At 46.6% G+C, this 21,159-nt stretch overlaps 2 protein-coding genes across 3 annotated transcripts; one reads left to right on the plus strand and one right to left on the minus strand.

Annotated features, from left to right (window-relative positions):
* The first annotated feature begins 1 nt into the window (after position 1).
* On the plus strand, positions 2-10,053 carry ALG1 (ALG1 chitobiosyldiphosphodolichol beta-mannosyltransferase). 2 transcript variants are annotated; one of them, XM_072982320.2, is made up of 13 exons: positions 2-239; positions 1,201-1,278; positions 2,155-2,258; positions 2,709-2,857; positions 4,002-4,091; positions 4,548-4,664; positions 5,149-5,273; positions 5,736-5,774; positions 6,634-6,693; positions 7,281-7,391; positions 7,688-7,802; positions 8,732-8,807; positions 9,736-10,053. In XM_072982320.2, exons 1-13 carry the CDS (start codon positions 26-28, stop codon positions 9,886-9,888), a joined length of 1,431 nt encoding a protein of 476 aa, XP_072838421.2. In that variant the 5' UTR covers positions 2-25; the 3' UTR covers positions 9,889-10,053. The 2 variants fall into 2 exon arrangements, with proteins under 2 accessions (XP_072838421.2, XP_078237590.1); XM_078381464.1 differs by lacking the exon at positions 2-239 and adding an exon at positions 343-407.
* EEF2KMT (eukaryotic elongation factor 2 lysine methyltransferase) lies at positions 9,989-19,319 on the minus strand. Its single transcript, XM_020805942.3, has 8 exons — positions 19,113-19,319; positions 16,868-16,930; positions 15,884-15,964; positions 14,846-14,947; positions 13,676-13,809; positions 12,589-12,869; positions 11,292-11,441; positions 9,989-10,347 (listed from the first exon to the last, which is right to left on the minus strand). The coding sequence occupies exons 1-8, from the start codon at positions 19,236-19,238 to the stop codon at positions 10,247-10,249; spliced, it is 1,038 nt and encodes a 345-aa protein (XP_020661601.3). The 5' UTR covers positions 19,239-19,319; the 3' UTR covers positions 9,989-10,246.
* Positions 19,320-21,159: the final 1,840 nt, after the last annotated feature.

Genomic DNA, 21,159 nt, shown 5'->3' on the forward strand with positions numbered 1-21,159 from the left:
CTCCCGCCTCGCTTCCTCTCCCAAGATGGCGGCCTGGATGACGCTCTGCGCGGCGACGGCGGCGGCGCTGGCGCTGCTGCTGCTGCTGTTGCTATGGCGACGGGCGCGGCCTAGCGGGGCCCGGTCGCACCGGGTGGCGGTGGTGGTCCTGGGCGACCTGGGCCGGAGCCCCCGCATGCAGTACCATGCCCTCTCCCTGGCCCGGCGGGGACGCCGCGTCGCCTTCCTCGGCTACTCCGGTGAGCCTTCCTCCTCCTCCTCCTCCTCCTCCTCCCCTTTTTTCCTCTTTTAAAATAAGCCCCCCTCCCCTCACCTTCCCCCCCCTCAAAATGAGAAGCGGTCCCGGAAAGGCCGAGAAAGAGAGAAGAGGGTCGAGGAGGGCCTCGGTTCCGGGAAACGCGCTCTGCGTAGGCTCAGAGGCACTCTCTCTCTCTGCCCCCCCCCCAGCGCCTCTTCCTCTCACCTTTATTTATTTTTTTGGGGGGGAGACGACCCCACCCCTCCCAGCATCTTCCTCCTCCTCCCCTCCCCCCCCAAAAAATTTGGGAGCTGGTTATTTCAAAGCCGAGATTGATTCTGGAATTGGATTGTATTATGAAATAAGAGCAGTCCCCCCCTCCCCATGCCCTCTTTGTTTATAATCGTTTCTTATTTTTATTTATTTATTTATTGGATTTTTTACCCCGCCCCCCTCTAGACCATGTCTACTCGGGGCGGCTTACATAGATAAAACAGAGCAATATAATATATAAAATATTAAAATTATAAAATTACAAAATAGCTTTTCCAGGATGTATTTGTCTTCCCAGTGTTTTTTTTTTTGAGGGGGGGCTTAGAATGGGAGATTGAAGCCGTCTGTGAGAAAAGCAGAATTTGCTGCCCGTCCCAAAATGTCTAGGTTTGGGAAACTGGGCCAAAAAAGCAGGGCAGTGATTTCACTTTGAGAGAGAGAGACAGTAATGCCAGACCATAATTAAAGGACACCTTTTCCCCCTTTCTTTACAAAACTTCCCCATCCCTGTGTGTGACTCTCTCGGTTCCCACCTTTTCCAGACCCCTCCTTCCCCCCCACCCCCTTTGCCGGTTGCTTTCCCAGGTGGGGATGATGTTTCTGCTGGATGGATTCTTCTTAGACACACACCTGGACGTATATATATAGACATACAGTCAGACCTATATATTGGGCTTTTTTTTTTTCAGGCACGAAGCCACACAGTCAGATCTTGCACCATGAAAACATACAGATGGTTCCCATGACAGAGTTCAAAGCCTGGCAAGGTAAAGAAGAGCAGGAGGATGATGGCCCTGCTGTTTATGAACACGCCTTTCCCCCAAATAGAAGCTCGGCCGGATGGGGCGACAGGGTGGGGGGGTTGGGGGGGTCCAGAAAGCAACGGATTCTCCCCGTCTGTTATAACGAGTACACAATGAATTATCTCTTTTGCATTTTGCATCTTTTAGCCATATGATACTGGTGGCACACTTTTTTTAAAAAAATGCATTTTGCATATTTTAGCCATATAATAGGTTTTAGGAGCTGGTCACCTGACTGTAATATATAAATCATTCATTCATTCAAAGCTCATGGGGATTTGGCAAGCAGAGAGACATTGGGACGAGAGATTCTGAGGGATGCCTAGCCCCTTGCCCCTAAAAAATGACGCCCAGAGAGACACAGCTTCAGGGTGAGGGATGGGAACCTCCATCCCTGGGTATTTATCACCACCTCCCCTTCATCCTTACAAAAGTGTTCAGGGTGAGTGTTCCATTCCTGTGGCACATTTGTTACCTCCCGGGGTGTTCCGGAGTCCTTCATCGGGTTCTGCCATCGTCCCAAACAGGTCAGTTTAGCTCGGTGCTGTTCTTTCCCGCGGACACGTCAACAGACTCGCACCATTTGCAGTTGTCGATGCATGTTGAGAACATTCCTGTTCTTGCATGGCTTCTCGCAAAACCTCTCATTTTACAGCCGTGGGAAAGGTTGTGCCGTGTGTTGGAGCAAGCCAGTATGTGGATATACCTATGTTTAAAACCATTGTACACTGTTTCTGAATCCGTGGACATGTGGGGTCTGTGAATGTATGAATAACGTTAACCACCAAGTCTGAACATCAGCTGGGTCAAATCGCTATGCTCGTGTCTTTCCTTTTGCAGCCGGACCAAAGATTTTCCAGTATATTCTAAAGGTGTTGGTCCAGAGCGCCCAGCTGTTTTATACGATGTTGAAGATCGATCAACCAGGCTATGTCCTCCTGCAGGTATATCTGTTCCCTCCGAGTTCCATTTAAAACATAGCACAGTTTTCGCTCTTAAATCAGCAAAGTGCAGGGGCTTTGAAGGGCTGGGCTTTAGCGCCACTGAGCCGTAAAGCTCCCTTCTGCCTCTCTCAGCCCAGCCCTTCTTTGCAGAATGGTTGTGAAAATCAAGTGGGAAGAAGGGCCACGTGTTGTGGGTGCCTTTGAAGTAAGTGCCTGGGAAACATTCTTTAAATCCCAGGACCCTTGACCAGCCACAACAACCCCCAAGGATGCACCTTGTTGGGATGTGGGGGATTAGAACCTTCTGGTTCCTGGTTTTCAATGTCTCATAAACAAACCCTAACAATGGGTGGGTGTGGTTTGTACATCCCTGCAACCCGTTTTGTAGCAGAAGTGCTCAGGTGGGGCAGAAAATGACTGCCGTGTCTTTACCTTTCGTTGAATGACCAGAATCCCCCAGGCTTGCCCAGCATAGCTGTCACCTGGCTGATCTGTCTTCTGCGGAACAGCAAATTCATTATTGACTGGCACAACTACGGCTATACCATCATGAGCCTGACCCATGGAAAGGGACACCCGATTGTCCGGATTGCTAAATGGTGGGTACAAGGGCTTTTCGCCCAACTGGCCAACACATTGTGGGTGGGTGTGGGCGTGTCTGTTTTGGCTTCCTTGCTTTTGTTTGGATTGTGCAAAATGACCTGTTCGTTTCTCTGTCCCTGAGCGATTCTGTGTGGTGGTTTTAAAAAGCAGTATGTTGGACGTGGTGGTGCTGTGGGTTAAACTGCAGAAGCCTCTGTGCTGCAAAGTCAGAAGACCAAGCAGTTGTAAGATCGAATCCAGGTGAGGGAGTGAGCTCCCATCGCTTGTCCCAGCTCCTGCCAGCCTAGCCGTTCAAAAGCATGTAAATGCGAGTAGATAAACAGGTACCACCACAGTGGTAAGGTAACAACGCGCTGGCCACATGACCACGGAAACTGTCTACGGACAAACGCTAGCTCTATGGGTTGGAAACGGAGATGAGCACCGCGCCCTAGAGTCGGACATGACTGGACTCAATGTCAAGGGGGACCTTTACCTTTATGTTGGATCCAGGAACAACATTAACAAGACAAAAAAAAAGCATCATGAAAGAAGGGAAAATTCACAAAGAGGCCCAAGTCCAGTTTGGTGCTGTTTCAGGTTTTAATTTATTCTCAGCTTAGTTGTGATTAAGCACAGTTCTCTCGTGTGTTTAAAACATTTCCTTGTACTTATAGAATACTGGGAGGCAGTGGAAGACAGGAGGGCCTGGCGTGCTCTGGTCCATGTGGTCACAAGGAGTCAGACACAACTTAACAACTAAACAACAACAACATAGAATACTGGCGGGATGGCCCACAACTTATGATTCTGTCTTTTAACAAAATCTTGATTCAGATACTGAATTTCTGATTTATAATTCTTTAGCATTATTATCAGCTCCCAATATTTTTAACCCACTTCTTATGGCCAAGACTATAAAAAGATGAATAACACACAAGAAGATACGGGAAGATTAGGTAGCTGCTATATGACTGTGGGGGGGGGGGGAATAAAGAAAAAAAGAACAGGCCGTAATGTTTTAAGGTATGTGATTTTTCTATTGTTTTCATTTTCATTTTTGAAAGGAGTGACCGGTGTGAATCCGACTGTACACAAACATTTGACTGAGGTTAAATGGACTCAGTTTCCAGTAAGTGACGGAAGCTCCATTTGTTTCAGGTATGAAGAATTCTTTGGCCGTCTGGCGAATGATAGTATTTGTGTGACTAATGCGATGAAGGAGGATCTTCAGGCACAGTGTAACATCAGGTAAACCAGTGGATTAAAACAGGCTCGGGTGGAAATCCAGGGGCCTTTGTGCTTCAGATGCAAACCTACCTAAGACCCTGTAACTACTCTGGGTGGCCCTACTGAGCCAACTATGCAGGTTGGGGGACCAAAAATGCTCTTCAGCTGGCATACTTTTCTACTAAGACTAGCTCTGTATAATGTGATTATTTAGAAAAACAAACAAACAAAACATGTAAGCTAGATACAGTCTGCGTATCTGCGATTTTCAGAATCCTGACCCTCGGCCTATGTGGACTGGGGCTTCTGTGGAACATCTAGAAGGGCAAAAGTTGAGAGTTCCTGAGCGAGAGATTTCCTATCTTTATATGTGTCGCTCTTTTGACAGAGATGTGCTTTCCAAGGGCGAAGCAGTTCCTTCTTGCCAGTGATTTTATTTGACCTTTGTTTCGAAGCCCTGTCCCATTTCTGTTGCAGAGCCGTCACCCTCTACGACAAGCCGGCTTCTTTCTTCAAGGAAACAGTCCTGAGTGATCAGCATGCGCTGTTCGTGAGACTCGCCAAAGACCATCCTCCATTCAAAGCCCCACTTGGGTAAGTGAAAACATGCTTCTTATTGGACCGGCATTTGCTGGCATTTAGAACTGAAAACGTTTGCTGAGTATTCATTCGAAATGAATCCTTTTCGTGAAACGCCATGTATGGTGTTCGATATTTCTGCGTTTTTCAGCAGGCACGTGTGTGTGTGTGTGTGTGTGTGTGTGTGTGTGTGTGTGTGTGTGTGTGTGTGTGTGTGTGTGTGTGTTTGTGTGTGTGTGTGTGTGTTTGTGTGTGTGTGTGTGTGTGTGTGTGTGTGTGTGTGTGTGTGTGTGTGTGTTCGAACTAATCCCCTGTGGATACCACGGTCCTGCTGCACAGTATATTCCCCTCCTCCTAACTTGGTTTCCTCCAATGCAAAGGTTATGTACTTTCCCTGTTTTATTATCTCATCTTGGGAACCATACTTTTTGGTCCAGTTGCGTTTGCCTGCGAGCCTTACTTTCTTGAAAGAGGACCTTCATGTTTCTTATCCTTTCAGAACAGAGCCCTCCCTCCTGGATGATCATGAGAAATCTGCCTTCACCCAGCTTGACGTCAGAACGGGAAAGGTGACGCAACGCCCGGGCCGACCGGCTCTCCTTGTCAGCAGCACCAGCTGGACAGGTCGGGACTGCAAATCTGTGTTTTATTTTTCCACACAGTCTCTTTGAATTGCTTGGTGCGTTAAGGCATCTGCGTTGGCTTAACCCTGAACAACTTTGCAACGTCTGATCAAAGGAACTTGTCTTGCAACTTACTGGACTCTGTCCGGATGGCCATGATGATGCCTGGCCTCCCAGCATGAGTGGAAAAATCTAAAAATGGTGTCTGCCTGGATTTCAGAAGCAGGCAGGTTGCTTGTGGGCCTTGAGGACCACGGAGAGCTCCTTCAAACCTGCCCCCCCCCCCAATAAAGTGGGAATGTTTTGAAGTTATGACATTGCCTGGTTTTCCACTTGGGATTGATCCATCCTTTGAAAATGGAAAAGCACACCTGATCATCATCAGTCCTTTCCAGTGAAACCAGATCTGCATTGTGATATCTCGATTATCATTTTTAATTTTTTTTCCTTTCTTTTTTTTAAGAGGATGAAGATTTTTCCATCTTGCTCAAAGCTTTAGAAGGTAGGTGATCAAGGACATTTTTCTGCATTTCTTAGTGAAATGAACCATTTGGCCATCCCATTCTGTGGTGTATCCTTACTCCCGTTCGTTGCCGTGGATTAGAAGGGATGGGAGGAGTCGGCCACTGGAAGTCCCTTGTCTGCCCTGCAGGCCAAAAGAACAGCAGCAGGAATTTCTCCCTTCTGGGGCCCCGTATATACTGTTGGCTGAGATTAAGAACCCTCCAAGAAAAGAGGTGTGTGGGTGCACTTCTCCTGTGTACCTGCAAGGCATGAACCTGTGTACCTGCAAGGCATGGCAAGTCTCCAGCCTCCAGGGCAGTTTCCTCTGGGCCCGCTCACCAAAGGCAAAAAGTTGACTTTGGGCGCCAGACAAATGAGAGAGGGTAACAATGACAGGCCCTTTTAGACTGTGACAAGTCGCTTTTTTAGCCACTGGGACCAGTCACCGCTGCGTTTCCAGTGGGGAAAGGATGATGTTCAAGGCATTTTCCACCAAGGAAGGGGCCTTCAAGTGGGGAAAGAGCCTGCCCCATTTGTCTCGCCAGCAGTAACCTTCTGGTTATCTTGCCACAGAACGTCTTTCCCCATCTATGGCATGGAACCATTTGTACAAATTATCCCCTGGTTTGCATTATTGTCTTGTGGGCCCCCAGGTACATGGTTGAGCTGCTTGGCAGCCTGCTCTGGGTGTGATTTCTTCCCAGTCCAGTTTTCCTGCTTTTCTCTGGCTGAGGTTTTGAAATCCTGAACTTAGCCTAGAACAGAAAGCGGTCTTTCATAAGCCTGTGCCTTTTTTCCAAATAAGGTTTGCACAGAGAGTGTTTGTAACGCTTGGTTTTTAAAAATTATTCCAACAGAATACGAGCAGTATCTCCGTGACGGAGCAAAGCTTCCCCCCTTAGTGTGTGTGATAACAGGTAGGTGCTTTTAACCCTTACGGATTTTATCAAGCTCCTCTCCCATTGTACAACAAAAGCTAAACAGAAATACATTTTTTTAAAAAAAATGTTGATGATGTTAGGTCACCTTAAAGACTAAATATTTATTTAGGTCTGAGCCTGTATCACTATCCAAATCAGGGTGGACAAAAATCAGTGATTTGTTTTTAAAACAAAACAAATTTAATTTAAAACAAAACAGATTTAATTGCTTTAAAAAAAAACATTTTTAAAATTTAAATTGTCAAAATCCAGTTTTTAACCTTTCAGTTGTGCTTTAAGTCATGCTTTGATTGGAGTCAAATCCGCTCTGATCCAAATACTTATGTTCTTGGACTTCAGCTCCCAGAAACTCTGGCCAGCAGAGGTGGTGATGAAGGCTTCTGGGAGTTGCAGTCTAAAAACACCTGGATGTCCCAAGGTTGGGAACCAGTGATATAAGTAGCTATTTTCAAGCCATGTTCGAGGCAAACAAAGGACCAAGACTCTGATGCTGACTTGTACGTACAGTGTCTCCTGTGGCTTGGCAGTGGCTCATTGTGTTACGTTTTCCCATTTCTCGAAAGGCAAAGGGCCTCTGAAGGGCTATTATAACAAGCTGATGGCGACTCTGCACTTCGAGCATATCCAAATCTGCACTCCCTGGCTGGAAGCAGAGGACTACCCCCTTCTCCTCGGTGAGAGACACCTTCCGGGTGATACTGACCTCTCAGTACATTCAAGAGCGGGTTGTGGGAGCAGATGCCGTCTACTTCTGTAATATCTGGTTCTTTATAGGGCCTGCCTTCAGTTAGACATCTCAGCGCCTCTGTGCAGTAGAGGACAGGATCCTGTCCTAGTCTTGCCTCTGCTTCCTGCACATAATTTTTTCACCACGAGTGGGAAGGCGAGTCTGCCGTACGTTCAGCAGCTAACAACAGGTACGAAGAACCCCCTTTGAAAACTGAACCTGTGGCTTAATGTACCCTCCCAGGCTCGGCCGATTTAGGTGTGTGCCTCCATAAATCCTCCAGCGGCTTGGATTTGCCGATGAAAGTGGTGGACATGTTTGGCTGCTGCTTGCCTGTGTGCGCCGTCCACTTCCAGTGGTGAGTGCTTGTGTCAGGGTTTCAGATGCTTAAAAGACGTGGGTCATGTGTGGCTTAGAGCCAGGATGGGGAACAATGGCCTGACCCGCCTTCTCCTCCTTTCCTTTAATTCTAAAAACATCCCTTCTGTTCATCTAGAGAGACCCCAAACTATAAAGAAATCAAGATATTACTGTTGAATGGCCAGGTTTATTCTAGCACTGATAGGCCATCAGTCATGGGCGATGGATGGCTCAGTGGTTGAGGTCTCTGGCTGCAGGGCAGAAATGGGCAATTGATTCCCCATGGTGCCTCCTTTAGGGTCCCTTCCAGCCCTTCCCTTCTGAGATGATGATGATTCACTCTTAGAATGGCCGCTTCTGCTGATTGGGGAGCAGTCTGTTCTTTGGTGCTTTTTCTAAACTTACGAGTCCAGCCTCATAAGTTCTCTGAGCAGAAAAAGGGTTCATTTTTCTGTCCTTGTTCTCTGCTATGCCACGCTAGCTTTCTAGTGATGCTGTAAGTGCAGAAAGGAGTTCACAGGGCCTGATTTCCAGAATGAAAACAGTAGAGCATCGTATTGTCAAGACAAGCAGTAAAAGTTAGATGTCATGTTCTACTAGGTGTAATGGGGGCTAGTAACATAGACAGCTTTAGAAAGTAGACGTATATATCAGGCGGGGTCTGATCGTCAGCCACTGATAAGTTTAGAGGTTGTGTTCATGGCTGGTGGTCTCTCTTAACAGCCTTCTGCCTGGCTTAGCAAAACGTTCCCGGCGAGGGACATCTTGCTAGACAGACAATCATATTCACCCGTCCCTCAAAGGCTAGATTAAGAAGGGCGGTGAGCGGAGAAACGAATCCACGACTTAATGGGTTGGGTGAACTGATGGCCTCTTCTCCAGCACACGAAGGTGAGAAACTTTTGGTGTCGGTTCCTTTCTCCACAGTTTACATGAACTGGTGAAGCACGAGGTCAACGGTTTGATATTCAAGGACTCGAGAGAACTCGCGGAGCAGCTGAAGGTAATGAAGTGAATAGAAAGGCAGGAGGGTGGTGGTACAAGTCCTGTACCTATGGATTAATTAGTTTAGGAATGTCGGAGAACTTCTTAAGCCAGGAAGGACTCCAAAATACATATTACTGGGTATATTTCCCAGGGGTAAGCCTTGTGGACCCCCGTGGGAGTGACACCTGGCCGAGAGGATGTCTAGGGTTTGTTTGGGAGGCTTAGGAGTGTCAGCTAAAGAGATCTGGGTTATAGATGAACGGACACAACGGCTCTGTGGTGGGGCTTCAGCAGTCTAAGTTGCAGGCAGGAAAGAATGTGACATTATTTAAAAAAAAACAGCTTAGTAAATATGGAAAATTACCTTGCTGGGAGACATTTCTAAGGTCGCCTTTTGCAGCGGCACAAGCATTCTGTATGCAGGGAGTTGAGGGATTCAGACATTTGATCTCTGCAAGTTATATTTTGCTCCCTAAAACCTGTTGCTAGGCCCACCTAGGGTCAACCCATTGATTCAGTGATATTTACCATAGTGCTGGCTCACCCTTCCACCGTCAATTTAGATATTTGCCCACCCAGTTTAACCGAACATTTCCATAATCATAAGAATTCTGTGCTTATACTTTTGTACTCCTCTGGGTTCTTGTTTCACAACTGTTATTTACTGTTAGGTTCACAACTGTTCTCTTGCCGTGCTATACGGTGTGAATGTGCTCATGTGAAGTTTGGCATTGGAGACCACAGCAATTCATCACATTTTTTCTCATAAATGTGAATTAAACAATGTAAGGCATGTTCTATCAGCTGGGTTTCAGCAGTTGCTAGTACAGGAAGTAGAATTCTTTTTAAGTACATTATTTCAATCACTCATTTGTTGGGCTAATCTGTTCTATTCTCTCTCTCTCTCTCTCTTTCTCGTTCTCTTTCTACATTTCACTGGGCAGATGCTTTTTTGGGAATTCCCTAGCGTGGAAAGCAAGCTGCACTTATTCCGACAAAACCTTCGCTCCGCCAAGCAGCTGCGGTGGGAGGAAAGCTGGGAGCAGGCGGTCTTTCCTCTGTTTAATGACGGTTTAACTGATAATCACAGAAGTTAATTTATAGGTCGCACATTCCCAAATACTGTAATACTGTGAAAGTGTTTGTAAATTAAAATACTTTTTCTTAAAAAAACAAACAAAAAAAACTCAGTAAAAATGGTTTTACATAATCTTCATTAAAGAGCCTCATGGTATACCCTCCAGCAAGGTAGCTGATGAAGAGGACTAGTGTTTCAGAAGATACATGTTGGAATATATGGGAATGTGACCCACACTTTCAGGAACCAAGTACTTCAAAGCTGGCAGGATGGGGTAGTCACTGCTCAAAACACAAAGGGTGAAAGCCAGTCCCTTTGCTTCAAGTCAAAATGGTTGTTTGAAAGAGTTCTCATCAGAAAATGGAGGGGGGCGGACCTTAAATAAGCAGTCGTAAAATACAGATATTTGCATGTTGGTCATAAGAAAAGAGGTTCTTCTGAGGGCCAGGGACAGTCTGCCATGCGATCCCAACTTTAGCTGAAACAAGAAGGTTTCGGGTTACAAAGGCAGATGCTCTTTTGTCCCTGGTTCTTCCGTATATTTTGGGTGATCCAAATGGTCCAGTCCCATTTCCGAAATGGAACCAATCCATGAGACAACGCTGGGCATTGCAGTGTCAAGCTGGACCTGGGGAGAGGCCCTGGGAGTCTCTCTGCACCAACACACTGTTTGGATTCAAGTGAGATTATCTCCAGAAATCTAATGGATAAATCAGCTATAGACAGAGCTTGGAAACTTGTTTCTAGAAACTAATTGGTTACATTTAGAGATGGGGATATTTGTATATGAATACGAATACCCCCGCACAGGTGGTGTTAATGAGGGTCCAGCCCCATGGGACCGGACGGTCCACTCACCGATCCGCCGTGGATGCGGACTGCGCAATTCTACCAATGGCTCCGCAGCGCGCGATCCGCTCACCACTCTTCAAGCTTGCAGCGAGGTTTGTCCTCCCGCCTCCTGCCAGGAACGGTGAGCGGATCGCGCACTGCGGAGCCATTGGTAGACTCGTGCCGTCCACGTCGGATCAGTGAGTGGACCCTTGTTAACAACACCTGTGCAGGGATATTCGTATACAAATACTAACACCCTCATCTCTAGTTACATTCCATTCTAGAAAGTAATTCTAGAGACTTATACAGCAGTAGAACTGTTCAGTGGGAGAGGATCCCAGGGACCATCTGTTCTGACCCCCCCAACTATGTAGGAAATCCATAGATCAATTATGTATTGGGAGATGGCCAGTCAATAAGTCTGTTCTGTTACCAGACACTGATTAATATCAGGATCTTTTCCCCAACATTCAGTCAGAAACGCAGCATGCTTTGTGGATCCCTGTGGATCTTGGGATAACCCCCCCCTCCGCTTCAGTGTGCCTGCTAGGATGACGCTGAAGCACCCAAACTAGGAAGGGCACCTACCAAGTTCTGCCTGGAAGCAGTGGTAAGTCTCTGGATTGCGAATAGCAAAAGCGATGTAGATCTCTGGCGCCTTTCCCCCATCGTTGCCCACGGAAAGTTTTCGCAGCACTCCAATGAGGGACCGTATTAACTCTGGATCATAAACCACATCTGATTAGGAAGTGCATCCAAGGGAGAAAAAGACAAGGGAGGAAAAAGACAGAGAACAGCAGAAGAAGAATTTAATATGGCAACATCTGGTAGAAAGCAACTAGATAAGAGCGAACCATTATGGAACAATTCAAAATTGTTTCCACTGTGAAAACAAAAGATTTTTATGGATTCTGGAAATGATAATGTTGTTTAGATGGTGGCTCCAAGTATTTAAGATTTGCTCAAGCTGTGTTTAATGTGAATACTTCTGCTGAACAAACCAAGAAGTACTGGTTCATCATCTCCGGAAATAATGTTGCCACTGAGAGTCTTCTGAATTTTAAAGGGATTGCATGTTCCCTGCAATTAACACATTTCGCTTCCGCAAGAGGATTCCCTCGGGGACGTGTGCCTCGGCACTCAAGAGTTGCTAATTAAGCTCGTGTTCATCTCACAGTGACCAATCAGAAAGGAAATGCACTCAGTGCAAGTTGATGGGGATGTGAATGGTGATGACAGAGCCCGTTCATCCCTTGAGTAAGCACTGTTTCTAAATATGTGCTAAGTACATTGTCTAGTTTCACCTTGGGGAACCATGCTTGGAAAACCCCAAAAGTTTCAAAGAAGTACTGCAACAGCTGGGGAGAAGAGAGAAGTATGGTGATTGTAACGCCACTGAACATATAAACAATGAGGGGTTTTAAAAACAGAAGTTAGGCATTCAGGTTGAAGTTCCAAAACTTTTTGATGATTGGGTATGATCCAATCCATCTCCCCCGCCTTGGGATTCCCTGTTCTTTCTTTCAATGTACCTATTTCCAGTGTGATACCTTCTCCCAAGGACACTGCACTGTTCTGAGATACCTCTTTTGTAATGAAAAGCACTGAAAAACCCGGGGAGGAGAGTCATCTGGGACCTTTAGGATGGACAGATTCATTTTAGCTTAAGTTTTCAAGATTAGAACCCAGTTCCTCAGAAATTCTGGCTTGCTCTCAAATAAGCAACTGAGAGCCATTCATGCTGCAAAAGTCCTGCTCTCGGTAGCAATGAAAGCTGCTAAAACTAGTCCAGGAACATCTCTAAGCATTTTTGGACTATCACTGGCAGCACAAGGCAAGTCAACAGGACTTCAAAGGTGGCCAGAACGCCCCGGGGTGTCAGTACCTGCAGCGATGACCACATCAGCACCCAGTTCGGCCAGCTGTTCTTTTTTCACCTGGTCCCAGTCGATCTCTGCTACGGTTATGTTGGGACTGCCTGTGCTTTTCTCTGGGCTGCTAATGCAAGCTTCAGTCTCTGGAAAAAAGCCGTTCAGACGGATGTTCTCCGAGAGCTGCTGCAGGACACAAGGGTGGTGGTCGCTGAAGGTATACGTCTTGGGACCGCATGCTTTGCACACCACGATTCCTGTCAGCCCGATTCCGCTGCCCAGTTCCAAGATGTTCCTAAACACGCACGCACACAAACACACACACCAGTGTAGTTTCCTTTTAAAAAGTAACACACAGGCAAACAATGTATGAAGCTTGTCTGCCTGTCTGTCCTTCAACCTCATTTCTGTCCGTGTTGGCTTCGTCGGGCCCAAAATCCAGCCTAAATCTCATTTTAGAAAGGAATGCATGAAACTCAAAGCTCAAGGGACTATCTAACTCTCATGAGCCGCGTGGTTCATCAAGCATTTCGGGAAAGTCTTGGGAGAGCAAGGCTTTCCTTCATTCATGCCAAAACAACTAAAAGGAGTTCCAGATCAGATCAATCTTGAACGGTCACTAGAAGCTAGAAATGAGTCAGTTGACGTTATCCTATTGTGGAAAGGACAATAATGCTGGGAAAAGTGGAAGGCGGCAGGAAAAAGGAGAAGACCTCACACAAGATGGAGTGACTCTTTAAAGGAAGCCACAGGCTTGAGTTTGCAAGACCAGAGCAGGGCGGTCAATGACAGGTGGGAGTCAATGATTCATAGGGTTACCATCTAACGGAAGTGATTTGATGGCATATAAATATTGTTCTGCCCCTGGGCTTTCCTTACAATCTGTGTCTCAGGAACACTTTCCAGGCCGTTACGGAGATCCTGGGAGTCAAAACACGTCAGACTCGGGGGAAACTTTTGGAAAGTTACTTTCCTGACTTGCACCTCCATGCATGCAGGGTGCCTGGGGGACTCTCGGCTCCCATAAGAAGCCTTTCCACGCTTTCTTCCCACCGTGCCTTCAAGCCCTGCCGGTGGCCAACCACACCACAACCCGCTGACCTGTTACAGAAGATGGATGGATTCTGCAAAGCCCACTCGGCCAGATAAAGGCCTGCATCCCATGTGACGAGGCCTGTGGTTCCTTGCGAAATAATGGCCACATTTTCGCGGAGCGTAACGGCATCTCCCGAGGGCTGCGACACAGTGCCAGCAAAAAAAGAAAGAAAAAGAAGAGGAACACAATGAACATTTGTGTCTTGCAGACTCCAGCTGTCTCCCTCTAAGAAGCGACACCTGGTCCCCAACGGCAGACGTAAAACTTTTGTGACTTTCAACATATAATTTTGGAACCACCCACAAGAACTTGATGCACAGCTGTAGGAAGATGAATGGTCATTGAAAGCTGACTTTATTATTTTTTTGTTTTATTTTCTTTATGATCCAATAAATGGGGGGGGGGGGTGTCACCTGTTCCTGCATTTTTATTGTTTTGAGGACTGTACAGCCTTGTCCTGATTTTTTTAAAATGAAAACTTGATTACAGAAAGGGCAGTTCATGCTACTCCTCAGGGCTGGCCCAAGAATTTTTCTTGCTTTGCGGAAAGATGGCCTTCATCTCATTCAAAAGCCAACTGGACAGGCCCTTGATTCAAACATCTGGAATTGGACAGTGTCCAGCGCCTCATCTGAAGACAGTAGGGCTAGGTAAGAAGAAGCAAGGAAGGATGCCTGGCGCCCATCTTTCTTTCTGGGCGGGAGGAGAGTTTGGTTTTTAGCCCCTTGGACAGCTCCTCAGAAGTTCAGAGTTCAGGCTAAAACCTCCAGCGGATGAACGGCCTCCACAAAACTAGAGCCAATGGCTTCCGTTTTCCACAGCCCTTGGACCCGATTCGAAACTTTTTTTCCTGGGGACAAAGCTTGTTTTTAATAGGGACTCAGACTTGGGACTTAGTCCCAAAGACTCAGACGCGGGGCGGCTCGGAACCAAAGATCCTCGGTACCAACAACTCAGACTGGGCTCACAGGCTTGCCAGCATCCCTGTGAGCAGCCATCATTAAAATAAATACAGAAATGTAATTTAACCCTTTAAAAAGGGTTGTTACATGGCGGGGGATAGGGGGTTAACTGAGGGGAAGACACGACTCGCCCCCCCCAGCAAGCTGCATGCACCGCACGGCCACACCTTTGCTTCCCCCCCGATGCAAAACCACTAAGACGTTCATCTTTACCAGTAAATAGCTCTTATAACAGTGTGTTGTCTCTTTTGCGGTCAAGACCTCCCCAAGGGCTTCATATAATGGATCGAGGGATTCAGCGCCTGTAGATTCATGCTGCATTGAAGAGACAGGAATTGAAAAAGAGAGAGAGAGCCATTTTATGGCCTCTGACCATTAAGCAGCATCGAACAAGTTCATAGTCTGGTGGGTAATTTTTCTCTCTGTTCTAATCTGGGAGAGGCAATTTTGGGGCCAGCCGTTAACTAACTATTTTGGACATTTTCCCACTAAGCATACAAAGCAGACCTCCCTTCTAAGTATGCCTACTCCTAAGGAAGCCCCAGGCAACAGATTCTCAGGCTGAAAAGTAGAGATCCGCTCCCCACCACAGCCTACAGCCTCTTTTATCTTCCATGGTTGGTCCAGAGATCCTCTATATTCAGGCCAACTTTCAACAGTTCCCAGAAATGAATAATCTACTGAGTCATAACTATTAATGGTTTTAAATACAAATGCAGTAATACCCTTTATTGTGTTACTTTTTTTAAAAAAGGGGCATACAAATTAGGGTATGCATCTACTAGACTAAGCAGTGGGGGCATAGAAGAAAAATATAAAGTACTCCGCAAAGCATCATCAGAACAAAATATTTGTTGAAATGCAAGTAGGTATAGGCTAGACAGAACACCTTTATGAGAACTGCATTGTTGTTTGTGGTTACCTTTCTCATGTGGCTGTGCACCCTATTTGGGACAGCATACTGAAAAAGGAGAGTGGTTCATAAGATAGCTGGCACCTTGGAATTTAGGGCTTCGAAGTTTAAAGATCATACCTTGAATTGAGTCGAGAAGCAAATCAGAAACTTGTATAGGGTAAAAATAACCCAATCTGATCAAGTGGCTTCAGTCAACACTAACGCAGCACAACCTGCAAACAGCTCAAGCCTCCAGACTATCTTCAAGGGCGGCCCCATAAGAAGCACATTACAGTAGTCTAATCTGAAGGGGAGTACAGCCAACGGGATGTTGGCCTGCGTAAAGCAAAGGTTACCTTTTTAATGAGTTCTAATAAGAAGCATTTTCTGTACTTGACGGAGGGAGGGTACTTCACGCACAGCGGGTGAAAAACAGTCTGAAACAACCAATAAACAGGGTGCAACGTGTCACAACAGCTTGCGTGTCAACAAGAGGTCAGCCTTGCAGAACTGCATCCAGATAACAACAAGAAAACAAAATAAGACACAAGGCAAAGGAACATGTCACACATTTTCAAGTATGCATTTATGTATACGGAGAAAGAAGGGGTTTAAATTCTCTCTCTTTAGAAATAAAACAAACTTTATCACCATTCCACAGAACCTATTAAAACATGAAAAGGAGTGAGGTTTTTAGATCAAGGTTTTTCAGACTCACCTCCACCATTAATTTGTTCCCGTTTATTTTGCCTTGAACTGTTACGATCTGTCGTTTTCATTTCTAATTACGTGACTGAAGTATTCTAGCTTTCTGCCTTTTGAATCTTTTAATTATTTCTTCATCTTTACTGATTTGCGACAGGGGCCTTTTTTTCAGCCACCCTCTCGAGCTACAACTATACAGTTGAAATCCATCTTGTTGTTAAGCTACGCCACCTAAAGCTGATGACAGAACAATTCAGGTGGGACAATTAAACATTTCCTGCTTCTGTCCCAAGGTACCCAGGGATCCTATATAGCATTTTAACTGTCCAGAACCTGTGGGACAAGAGGAGGAAGTCCTTAATTGCCTAAAATCAGTGCTGTTGGTAAAGTCATCTCAGTGGCAATGATTCTTACCGAGAAAACTGAAGATGGGGGCGGTGGCTGACTTTTTCGCAACATCTCTGTTGCTGAAGATCAGTTCAGCTTTCCCTGAATGCAAAACTCTGTCAAGTGTGGCAACATAGGACTGGATTGCACTATAATTCTGTTATGCTTGCCAAGAGCACATTTCCGCATTATTAAGCCAGTGGCGTTTTCTGATTGGCATAAAATTCAACCGTAAACAATCCACTTACTTCCTGCAGAATGGTCAGAACTGGGGAGGAATCCCCTGAAGTCCTAAGTATCTTTTCCAGATCCTAGAAAACAAGAGACAAACATGATTTTTAGGGGTGGGAGAAAGCATTATAATACAAAGATGTGGATTCAAATCAGAGTCCACAGCTGTAACAACAGTCAGATGATTTAGGGTGCAGGTGGTTACTGAGCACCAACTCCCATTTGCCCCAGCTGGCATGGTGAGGGAACAACGATGTGGGGTGATGACAATCATAGTTACAACATTTGGAAGGCCGTTAGTTCATCATTCCTGTATGCTTGAGTCACAACCTGGGGTCGTGAGCAAACGTTTGGCCGCAGTACAGCAGTTTAACCACTGTGCCATGAGGCTATGCAATATGTGTGATCCTGCCTTTTCTTCCTTCATGACAACCCTGTGAAGTAGTTGAGACTGCGAGAAGGAACTGAGAGGAAAGCATCATTCTAGACATCAGCTAGCACATTTTTCCTTCTACCAACTGGATTTTCTTAGCAATGAGGCTTGCAAACGTTGGCTAAGTTTACCTTCTTGTGACCAGTCACAAAGCAAAGTATCGCTACATGCAAGATACAGAGGCGCGGAAAAGCACCTTCCCTGACAGACTGGCCTTTTTGACCACTAGAGGGAGCATCTCAAGCACACAAGCCAGCTGGACCTTTAGGTACTCCGTCCAAAATGAACCCAGACACATTTTGAGGCCCTTTGCCAACTTTGAAGATTCCATGAAATGTTCAAAATATTACCTGCCAAGCTTCCATTGATGCTCAGCCTGTGGGACATCCTGGACAAAGAACTAGTCTGGAACCAAAGAAATCAAGTTTCCAGTTCTCACTGAGCTATGATACTCTCCGGGTGATGTTGGCCCAGTTACTCTATCTCTTAACTCTGGCCTACCTCATAAGGCTGTCGTGAAGATGACGTGTGGGGAGGAAAAGGACTTTGCACAGTGCCCTGAGTTCATTGGAGGAAGGTAGGATAGTGATTAATTAATGTATCAGTGCAATTATTGCATCAGTGCATACATACATTATTGGAGAGGAGATCTTTGCTTCTATTGCTAAAACAGTCTCTCTCTCTCTCTCCCTGCATTTTTATGCTGGCTTTCTTCCAGTGAAGGGACTCTTTCTGAATTCACGTTGACCCCAGTGTTCACCTCTGAGTTCATGCCTGGGTTAATTAAGGCCCCAAGTAGACTTCTTGATTTTGGATTAAGGCTAGCTTTTCCATTTTAAGCCTCTACTTCAGAAGTGGATTATCTAGGGTTATCTTGCAAACGGTGTTAGCTCTGGGAGAGACACCAGGAAAGGCTACAAACATTTCCAGGAAAGCCCCCCCCCCCGGAATTGAACTGGGGTACCCAAGCAAGCTGGGCTCCAACAGCCCACTGCTGGGCAAAACTCCAGTCCGCCCTCCCGGAGGGACTGCAGACCAACACTGTCTAAGCAAAACGCAAAAGGGGTGGTGGTTCCCGATCCAGACCACAGGCAGTGCCGATCTCGGCATCATGGGGGAAGAACACAACCCATCAGCATCCATACAGATACCCAGATCTGGTGGATACACATTCTCTTAGATTTGCAGTGGCGCCCAAGGTGTTCTTGGACTGCAATTCCCAAAAATCCCTGCCAGCACAGCTTGTGGTGAAGCCTTCTGGGAGTTGTAGTCCAAGAACATCTGGGGACTTCCGGTTGGGAATCCACAAAGGGCCTTTTCGAGCAAATAGGTTGGTGGGATGGAGAAAGCCTGGGGGGAGGGGTCACTCCTAGCCCATCCCGGTTTTACTGTTATGGGGAGCACCAGGGCTTAGTAACCAGGCCACCAGCTTTGCAGTTCAGTCTCTGGTGCCTCCTTCTAGAACTAGAAAAGATTCTCGCCTGAATCCCTGGGGCGATTTAGCATTTCTCGGCTTTTTCTTCGCCCGCCTTTCTACTTCCTCATCAGCCAGCCTCGACTCAAGCAAGCCTGAAGCCTTCTCCTTCAAGACAGGCGCGCGTTTTTCTCTACCCTATTAAGTTTCCCTAGCCCGGCGCGCAGGAACCGAACCCAGATCCAGCCCCTCGACCTCCCGTGGGTGGCCAGCAGCGCAAAGGAAGCGTCAGCATTCCCGGCCGGGCCGTTTCCTCGGGAAGGCACCAGGTTTTGGCAGAAGGGGTTCCTCCTCTCCAAAGCGCCTCCTCCTCGTCTCGCCCGGACCCTTTACGCGCGCCCGGGGCGCTCCTTACCTGCCAGGGCAAAGCGCTCAGCCGCTGGCCGGCCAGGAAGCCCCGCTGGAAGCGGAGCGCCAGCCTCTCGCCCTCGGCCGGGCCACGTGGAGGAGGAGAAGGAGGCCGGATCGGCACCCTCTCCATCGGCAGCGGCAGCTCCTCCTCCTCCTCCGGATGCTCCGCCGAGCCGCCGCCTCTCGCCAGCTGTTAAGCCTCGCCTCCTCCGGGCGCGTGGCTGGCTGGCTCGCCCTCGCTCCCTCTGTGCGCGCCCCCGCCCGCCTGCCTGCGCGCCCCCGCGGGTGGTTGGCTGGTTTTTGTCCACGAAGCCTTTTAGGGGCTCTAAGCGATGGCTGGATTCATTTCCCTTTTTTAGCCAGAAATGGATAATACACTAAACAAAACAGCTCTAATTCTATTGCGACCTGGAAATTGATTTTTCCTCCTTCTACTGAAGACATGGGTGTGTGTGTGTGGATGGAGTGGACTCTCAGCTGGGTATAGGATGGGTAGGACTGAGGTTTGAGCCGAATGAAGATCAGAACTAAAACACGGCAGGAGAGTTTTGGGGTACCAATCCCAGCAGCCACGTTGGCTAGGGGATTATGGGAATCCATAACTCCCTGGAGTGAGTAGAAACTGATGACCAGGATGCCAAGGGAGGAGTGAATGAATCCTGGCTTCTACTCTGAACTTTAGGAAAGTGACCACAGGAGTTGCAGCTATTTGGGGCCAAGACTCCAGTGTCTTGGAGAGATCCTATAAGGCAAAGAGTAAAACCAGGAGGGGACCCTCAGACCCACGAAACTGGAGTCACTGTGTCTTTGTTAGTTGTAGAGATCTCCCCAGGCCTTAGGGTCTGAGAGGAAAGTCCTCTGAGGTCTTCTACAGCAGGGGTCCCCAACCTTGGGCCTCCAGATGTTCTTGGACGTCAACTCCCAGAAATCCTGGCCAGCAGAGGTGGTGGTGAAGGCTTCTGGGAGTTGTAGTCCAAGAACATCTGGAGGCCCAAGGTTAGGGGCCACTGCTCTACAGCTACTCTGTTTCCCCAAAAATAAGACCTACCCTGAAAATAAGCCCTAGTAGGATTTTTCAGGATGCTCATAATATAAACCCTACCCCCAAAATAAGCCCCAATTAAGTGAAACCCTCGTCCTCCACCCTTGTGCAGCAACCAGAAGATGACATGACTGTATTTGAATAAATGCAGATTGTTGTACATGAAAAAAATAAAACATCCCCTGAAAATAAGCCCTAAAGTGTTTTTTTTTTGAGCAAAAATTAATATAAGACTCTGTCTTATTTTCGGGGAAACACGGTAGTAAGGTTCGTTGAACCAGACTCTTTTGATTGACTCATTTCATCGTCTGCATTTTTCCATGTCATTACCATGCCAGTTAACCCTAACACTTTCAATGACATCTTTTATATCTGTTATAATTATTTCATGGTTTTGGTTTTTTGTTTGTTGCCTTTTGTCAGATTTTTGTGTTGTAAACAAGTCGGGGATTTTAAAAAAAAATGAAAAAGCTGTACAACTTTTTTCTCCAATAAAAGAAGCAAAATAAGAAGCGCAGGTTGAGAGAAAGGCACAAATTTAAAGAGTCCATTTGTGGTTTTTATTACATTCAAGCTTCTTTCCCCCCCACCCCACCCCACTGTGTGGTTTGCAACCCAGATAGACATTATATGACATGTTTCACAAGCAAATAGATTTTGTTTTTTAAATGTAAAAAAAAGAGGCACTCATAATTGCCGGTTGATTGAACTCATGAGAAAGTTTTATACAGATACATGTTGTTTACTAGAAGGTTTTCCTTCCGCCTAATAATGCTTGCATTGATATTTCATTCCGGAATAATCAACGGGCAAATGAAACATGACTAAATTATGACTGGGAATTGAGCCTGCCAAGTGTTTTATTGACGTTTTGCAGGGAGAATGTGATTTGTGAAGATGTCGGTATTTTTGCAAGGAAGAATAAATCCAGATTTCCTGTGAAGACCTCGACTGAAGGCAGCTACCTTTGACGAGACACCTCCGTGAGGAATTAAGGCTTGCCCAAAGG

The sequence above is a fragment of the Pogona vitticeps genome, chromosome 13, assembly GCF_051106095.1.
Source record: "Pogona vitticeps strain Pit_001003342236 chromosome 13, PviZW2.1, whole genome shotgun sequence".
Classification (NCBI taxonomy): domain Eukaryota; kingdom Metazoa; phylum Chordata; class Lepidosauria; order Squamata; family Agamidae; genus Pogona; species Pogona vitticeps.

Coding starts and splice junctions, on each gene's coding strand:
- ALG1 (XM_072982320.2), top strand. CDS start 26: ATGGCGGCCTGGATGACGCTCTGCGCGGCGACGGCGGCGGCGCTGGCG. Junction 4,665..5,148: donor CCATTCAAAGCCCCACTTGG/GTAAGTGAAAAC, acceptor TTATCCTTTCAG/AACAGAGCCCTCCCTCCTGG. Junction 5,274..5,735: donor CAGCAGCACCAGCTGGACAG/GTCGGGACTGCA, acceptor CTTTTTTTTAAG/AGGATGAAGATTTTTCCATC.
- EEF2KMT (XM_020805942.3), bottom strand. CDS start 19,238: ATGGAGAGGGTGCCGATCCGGCCTCCTTCTCCTCCTCCACGTGGCCCG. Junction 12,870..13,675: donor CCATCCATCTTCTGTAACAG/GTCAGCGGGTTG, acceptor GTGCGTGTTTAG/GAACATCTTGGAACTGGGCA. Junction 11,442..12,588: donor TGATGTGGTCATCGCTGCAG/GTACTGACACCC, acceptor CTTCCTAATCAG/ATGTGGTTTATGATCCAGAG.